The following is an 8,049-nucleotide window of genomic DNA, read 5'->3' on the forward strand; positions in this document are numbered from 1 at the left end:
TTTTTTTTTTTGGTTAATAATAGAGGCGGGGGGTAGTGGGGATGGTGGGAGATGGTTGTCAATAATGGTGGCGGCTTGTTGGTGGTGGTGATGGTAGGTGGCATGGTGATAGTTGATAATAGTAGGCGGTAGTGAAAAGTAACAATTAATGCGGATGATAGAATCTTAATGAAATTAAGTCTTTGTTATAGATCTTAATCATATAGACCTATTCGGACTCATAAAGTGGTTGTGAAGTAAAAAAAAACACTTAATGATTAAGATCTGAATTATTAAGATTCAGACTTTAAAAAAAACACACTTAATGTCTGTGATCTGAATGGTTAAGATTCAAACCTCCATTAAGTGCTAATAAATAAGGCCTTACTTTACACGAGCGGTCAAAGTCATTTTAATTTACAACTATATTAGTTTCTAATGTTACAGTATTACTTTTTACTGTTCTGTTTAACACTTGAATATTATTATCAATTTTTGGTATTCAATTTATATAACAGCACGAATATAGATTTTAGAAAATAAGTCATTTTTTGTTATAATCTGTGAATATTATCATAACAACCGAAAGCTTTACACGCTAAGGAGCATCGATAGTAGTAGGAACTTCCCAGTACATCAAGACCCCAAGAAATCATGTCTAAATACATAGACTCAATACAAAAAGAAACCTACTACACATAACTAACTACACAATCTATGAATTAATACGTGACACTTCCTTGCTCTTCTTGACCTTGCACGCGTGCTTATCCTTTCTTTGATCTCTTTCTGGATTTGACCATTGCAAAACTCCATGTTTAGACTAACTTGTGTGAATATTTTCCGGTTCCTAGCTTTCCATGTATGATAGACCATCGCACCTAGCATTGCTCCTGCTAATTCCTTTCTAAACTGCTTTCAGTGCCTGCTTCTAATCCACTGCTCAGATAATATCATATTCGGGAGAGTTATACCTGACCACCTTGTTAATGCTCATCTCATGGATTTCACCCCATCTACATTCTGCAAACAAGTGCTGATGAGTCTCTAAAACATCCAATCCACACATGGAACAACCTGTATCTCTAGTAACATGAATATGCAACTTCAGAAGTTTCCCCCTAGTTGTGTTGATTGCCTAACCACAGTATAAATCCCTGCTTGGGGTAGCATTACACCACTCCATATCAAGTCCATTTCCCACATTCTTGATATTTGACCAAGCAATGCAATATAGCTACTTGAGACAGAGTAGGTACCATTTCCAGTCAGAATGTATGTGTTTCCATTATACCACTATGTCAGATTGTGCTTGTCCATTAAGCTTCTTCCAGTACCAAATGCAATCTGTAGGTGGTTGGTGATCCCATATACTCCTACATGTTTTCATATAAATGCCATGCATCCACCTTACCTACAGTACTTCCTTGTTTGTCAGCAGTTGCCGTAGAAGCTTGCCCGTACAGATGCCATATTCCATAACTTGAATCCCTTGATGTTTAAACCTCCACACTTATTAGTTATACATATTGTATCCTGTATAGGGTCAAATTCTGCCCACTACGTCTCCACGTTGGTAGGAACGACCAACGAATATACGCTAACCGAAGTAAGGGTACGACCTAAGAATGTCGGAGTGAAGTGTATCATCGGTCTCGTCGTCTCCTCGAAAGAACGCGACCAATCTCTGTATTATTTTATTATTTCAAGGAGGGTCTCCTATTATATAAAGGAGGACCCCAATATTGTAGAAGGGATCTTTTTGGGTTGAACGAATTCCTTCTCTTTCTCTCTCTCTCTCTCTCTCTCTCTCTCTCTCTCTCTCTCTCCCTCTCTCTCTCTCTCTCTCTCTCTCTTGAATATCCAATCTATTGGAAGCAATAACAAACATAATACATATCTTTAGGTCTCATTATCTTCGATTACGATTTACCTTTGATTCACTTTGATTGTTTTCACTTATAAAGTAATTAGTATCTTTCGAGTCAAACAATTTGGCGCCGTCTGTGGGGATTTCGGCAATCGAAATCATAGTTTGCACCTAGAATATCGAAAGGAACAACGAACCACCGTTCTTCACACCCTACAGAAACTGAAAATGGCAGAAAATGACGCAAGAATGAAAGCAATAGCAGGCGTCACAGCCAATCTCATAGGCCCTCTCAACGAGGCCAGTAGAGAGAACATCTTGAGTATAACACCTGGTAGCGCACCGGATGGAGAGATCTCACCCTCTTCATATGAAGACCTGACAATCTTGCACGAAAAAGGAGCCTCTACATCTGCAGTCAAAGAAACACCACCCCCGGTGGTCAAGAAACTACTGGAGGAGTGGTTGATGAACACTCTAGGTAGTTTGCTTGAAAAGTCATCCCAAAGCAACATTAGAAATCCGTCAGTGGCAGACATCGCCGCTACCACCGGTGAACCCGATATTGTACAGACAAATAACACCCACATCGATGTCCAGGACAACGATGGTGCACTTGCAGCCATCCTTAAGAAGATGGAAGAAATGGAGAATTAGAACAAGGCACTTCGAGATCAAATGAAAGAGCATCAGGAAAGAGTAGACAAAATTCCCGGTGCTCCTAAGTTACTGCCAAAACACGACGTAGGAAGATTCGTCGAACAGCCGTACAGCGAGGAGGCTGCCCCTCACCCGATCCCGAAAACCTTCAAGATGCCACCTTACTTGAGGATATATGACGGGACTACGGATCCCGAAGACCACCTGATCCACTATGTGACCGCTGTGAAGGGCAACGATTTGTCAAAAGAACAAGTACCATCCGTATTGCTGAAAAAGTTCGGAGAAACGTTGACAAGGGGGCCCTAACATGGTACTCTCAGCTACCAGCTAGGACAATATCAACATTCGAAGAAATGGCGGATAAGTTCACCACTGCCCATGCAGGAGCAAAGAAAGCAGAGGCCAGGGTCAACGATATCTTCGCTGTCAGGCAAACCATAGGAGAGGGACTCAGGGACTTCCTGGCCAGGTTCAACAGGGTAAGGCTGAGCCTACCAAATGTATCGGAAGGCATGGTAGTCGCAGCTTTCCAAAACGGGCTGAATAGAGATGGTTCGAGGGCGACCAAAAAGCTACTGAGCCGACTCATGAAATATCCCCCCACCACATGGGAAGAGATCCACAATGCCTACTGTGCCGAAGTACGAGCGGATGAGGACGACCTCAATGGACTGACCCAACGGCTAACGACGATACAATCAGAAACAAGAAGGGATCGACGCAACGATGAGCGACGGGAACAGCTCCCGCGCTTCAACAAAGAAAGGCATCAGCCCTACGTTAGATCCTCCCATCCACCACCGCCGAGGCACACAGAGGCATTGCAACAACATGTCGCTCCACTCCGGAATGAAAAAGGTATGCCTCCTTTATTATCTGCCCATAACTTTTGCGTGTCTACCTCAGAAATAGTGTACGCACTGGAGAAGCTGGGCACCAAGGTGCAATGGCCGCAGAAAATGAAATCAGATCCTACCACAAGGAGGTCGAACGTCCTGTGCAAGTTCCATCAGGAAAGAGGACACAAAATCGAAGACTGCATAGGTCTACGACAAGAGGTAGTCAGGATGCTGAACCAAGGATACCCGAGGGAGCTGCTTAGCGATAAGGGAAAGACCAACTTCGCACGAGGGCGGGAACAACCCCAAGGGCTGCCGAAACCACCTTCGCCAGCACGCATCATAAACATGATCGTCGGAGGCGGCGATGATTCAGCAATCAAACACGTAAAGTTCACCACCCCGCACAATCTGAAATGAACAATCGCCCACGAACGGTATGACGACTTCGAAGAAAGTATCACCTTCGATAAGTCCGATGCCGACGGTTTGTCTTTTCCTCACATTGATGCTTTGGTCATAACTTTACGTATTGCCGATACTGATGTTAAGAGAATCAAGGTTGACGACGGAAGCGGCGCCTGTATTATCCATCCAAGAGTCCTCGTGCAAATGAGACTCAAAGATAAGATAATACCGCGTTGCATAACACTGACAGGTTTTAACAATGCAGTAGAACGGACCTCCGGGGAGATATCATTGCCGGTTTTAGCGGGGGGAGTTACGCTGGAAACCACTTTCCACGTCATGAACCAGGAGATGGCCTACAACGCCATCATAGGACGCCCTTGGATACATGCCATGCGAGCAGTCCCCTCAAGCTTCTACCAAGTGATCAAGTTCCCCACCCCATGGGGAGTATTTAACATTCGGGGAGAGCCGCGCATCGCACAAGAATGCTACCGAATCTGTCACGACCCAGATCCACCACGGGTCGTGATGGCGCCAGACACCGTTGTCAGGCAAGCCAACTGAATCACCAATTAAATTCTCTTTTTATAACTTTGAAAACCTAGGAGTTTTACTTCCATTTTTCATATATAAAATAATCTCTGTTTCAAGTCAAATGAAGAAATTAACTATTAATACACATCTTCAAAGAAACCATCCCAGAACCCGGTGTCGCAAGTGCATGAGCAAGTACTGATAAGGAAAATAAAATACAAATGTCTGTCCGAAATACAGTGGACAGAGAATCAATAAATAAAGTACTGGAAGGGGACTACTCTAGCTGCGGGTCATCTCGAACAATGCGGCTCACCAAGTCCCCAAATCATCCGTGCTGCTATCTAAAGTAACATATACCTGTGCAACAAAAATGCACAGAAGTGTAGTATGAGTACGAAATCAACGTGTACTCAGTGAGTATCCCGCCTAACCTCGAAGAGGTAGAGACGAGATGGTCAACCTGGACACTCACTAGCGGTCCAATAATAATATATTAAATGTTTGGGGAAATAAGGGATTTATATAACATATTCTAATTCACAAAGCTGTAAAACAGGTAAACACCTCTTAACAATTAACAAAGGATTTTCAAGATTTTACTTTTCTTCATTTAATCAGTTCATCTCAAGCCATGAAAGGCAATGTCATCATTTAAGATTTCTCATGCATCAATATATAAAAGATATCATGCGCAAATCATACCGAGGCGACGGCCCGATCCAACAGAAAGTAAATGTGCACTTGCCGAGGGTCGACGGCGCGCCTATAGATGCATCTATTTAATCTGCCGAGGCGTTCGGCCCGTTCCAAAATAAACACACACAGATAGACAGTCAGTCAATAAGTCAACATGGAGCAATTATCCAAGAAAAGCCAACTCTCTTTAAATAATCTGAGGAAGCGAAGCTTAAGTCTTTTTAGAAATCCTTTTATAAATTTAATGTGATTTAAGCAATTCAAACCCTCAAAGGGGTTCACAATTAATCCAAATATAGCATGCTCAATCAATCAAGTAAGAACTTATCAGGGAGTGTTTATCGATATATATATATAAATTCCTCTTTTAACAAAATTTTACAAGTAAGGTTAAATCTCTTTAGAAATTCATTTACAAATTCCATGTGGCACAAGCAATTTGAGCTATCCAAGAATTTACAATTAATTCAAGTATTCATGCTTTTGGGTCCTAGCTACCCGGACAATAGCAAATAGTAGCTACGCACGGACTCTCGTCACCTCGTGCGTACGTAGCCCCCACAAATAGGAGCACATAACCAATTTAACTCACCTATGGGGTAAATTCCCCCTCACAAGATTAGAAAGGAGACTCACCTCGCTCCGAAGACTCATAACCGGCATTCTACATTCTTCCGAAGGCTTGAACCAATGCACATTGCTCCAAAACTAGCCAATTAACGACAAACTAATGAGAATACACTCAAGTACTTGTTAACAATGCAAATTATACCAATTCCCAACTCCGCTTAGTGAAATGACCAAAATGCCCTCGGGCCTACGTGCCCGGAATCCAAAATTTCTCGAAGACAAAGGTTACCCATGACCTTAGGAACTCAAATATATGATTTTCTCTTAATTCCATACTCAAAATCGTAGCTAAATTCCAAGAATATGATTTTCTAGGTTTTCCACCAAAACCCCACTTTTTATACTAATTTTCACGCCTAAATCCATGTATAATTGATATATTTAACTCAAAGCTAGTATAGATTACTTACCTCACGACAAGTGACGAAAATGGCGTCTCCAAGCTGCTCCACATCGACTCCAATGGAAGAAAAATGGGGTTGAAATGAACTCAACCCCGAACTTAAAACATCCTCACTGCCCCAGTCATTTCCGCTTCAGCGTGACCCTGCCCGCTTCCGCGGGTCCGCTTCTGCGGACCGCTTGCCGCTTCTGCGGCTCCCCTCCACACCAGGCCCTCCGCTTCTGCGGTTAGCCAACTGCTTCTGCGGTTCTGCATCAGCGGATCAAGGGCCGCTTCTGCGGTCCTGGCTGCCCTCGCCCTCGTCCGCTTCTGCGGCTTCCTCTCCGCTTCTGCGGGGCCGCTTCTGCGGTCCCATTTCCGCGGAAGCGGAAATACCAGATACCAGATCCCTTCAGCTATTCTTCAACTTCCAAATTTGATCCGTTAATCACCCGAAATTCACCCGAGGCCCCCGGGACCCCAACCAATCATACCAACCAGTCCCAAAACACATTACGGACTTGCTCGAGGCCTCAAATCACATCAAACAATGCTAAAACCATGAATTACACCCCGATTCAAGCTTTATGAACTATGAACTTTCCAACTTCCACTTCCGATGTTTATACCTATCAAATCATGTCCGATTGACCTCAAATTTTGCACACAAGTCATATTTGACATTACGGACCTACTCCAACTTCCGGAACTGGATTCCGACCCCGATATCAAAAAGTCAACCTCCGGTCAAACTTCTCAAAAACCTTCAAATTTCTATCTTTAGCCAAATGGCTCCAAAATGACCCACGGACCTCCGAATTCACTTCCGATCGCGCTCCCAACTCCAGAATCACCATACGGAGCTATACGCAGTCTCGATATCCCAAACGGACATTGATAAAATTAAAATTCACTTTCAACCAAACTTATGAAATTCTTTCTAAAATGCTAACTTCCACAATAGGCGCCAAAACGCTCCCAGGTTATCCAAAATCTGAACCGGGCATACGCTCAAGTCCGAAATCATCATACGAACCTGCTGGAACCTTCAGATCCTGATTCCGAGGTCGTTTACTCAAAGAATCCAATCCTAGTTCATTCTTTCAGCTTTAAGCTTCTGAAATGAGAATTCTCTTCCTGAATCACTTTGAACTTCCTGAAATTTAATTTCGACTGCGCGTACAAGTCATAATACCTGAGGTGAGGCTGTTCATGGCCTCCGACTGCTGAACGGAGCGTTAGAACTCGAAACGACCGGTCGGGTCGTTACATTCTCTCCCACTTAAACAAACGTTCATCCTCGAACGTGCTGAGAACTATACTGGAGTAGTCTGAAATCACTGGTTAACTTCTCATGCACCTTCCCGTGCTACCACAACTCAGTTGAGCACATCAGCTCGATCAATTCTGAAGATATTCCCTCTTATCAAGGTAAATAAGCCTTAGGGACCAATTCCAACATCCGGAATTCTATGCCTGGCTTGTTTCCAACATACGAACACCGTATCAACCACCACACGCTGTACCCAATCATGATTGCACAACTTTGCTGAATTCACACTTTTTCATCATTTTACTCACCGGATCACGATAACATTTTTTGTTCCACTTAATTGGAATTCCACGAATCTGGTGCCCCCATTGCACCCCATAACATACATAGGTCTTACTCCAACTCTTACAACACCTTCACAACAGAAGAGATGTGAAGAAATTCATAATCATTGCCGAGTCGACCAATCATTGAGTCTATACTTCTGACAGGAAACATCACCATATTCTGAATCAAGTGGAGATCTTGCTCCTTAACATACTCTATATAGTCAGATTGCACTGATCCTGAATTCAATGGGCTCATCTCGCCCAGTACGAACTGCTCAGGCAATAAGCCACCCCGGACATAATCAAAAGTCTCATGTGATACCACAATGTGCCAATAAGTTACCATTTTAGAATGCGATTCAAAAGGAAAATGAACTCTGAAAAGAATTACCTAACTCCCGCACTAATACGGACTTTCCTTAGAAAATAGGAAACAGAAC

At 43.2% G+C, this 8,049-nt stretch overlaps 1 protein-coding gene across 1 annotated transcript; it reads left to right on the top strand.

Annotated features, from left to right (window-relative positions):
• Positions 1 to 2,865: 2,865 nt before the first annotated feature.
• On the top strand, positions 2,866 to 3,771 carry LOC109212566. Its single transcript, XM_019376218.1, has one exon. The coding sequence runs from the start codon at positions 2,866 to 2,868 to the stop codon at positions 3,769 to 3,771; it is 906 nt and encodes a 301-aa protein (XP_019231763.1).
• The last annotated feature ends 4,278 nt before the right edge of the window (positions 3,772 to 8,049 follow it).

The sequence above is a fragment of the Nicotiana attenuata genome, unplaced genomic scaffold, assembly GCF_001879085.1.
Source record: "Nicotiana attenuata strain UT unplaced genomic scaffold, NIATTr2, whole genome shotgun sequence".
Lineage (NCBI taxonomy): Eukaryota > Viridiplantae > Streptophyta > Magnoliopsida > Solanales > Solanaceae > Nicotiana > Nicotiana attenuata.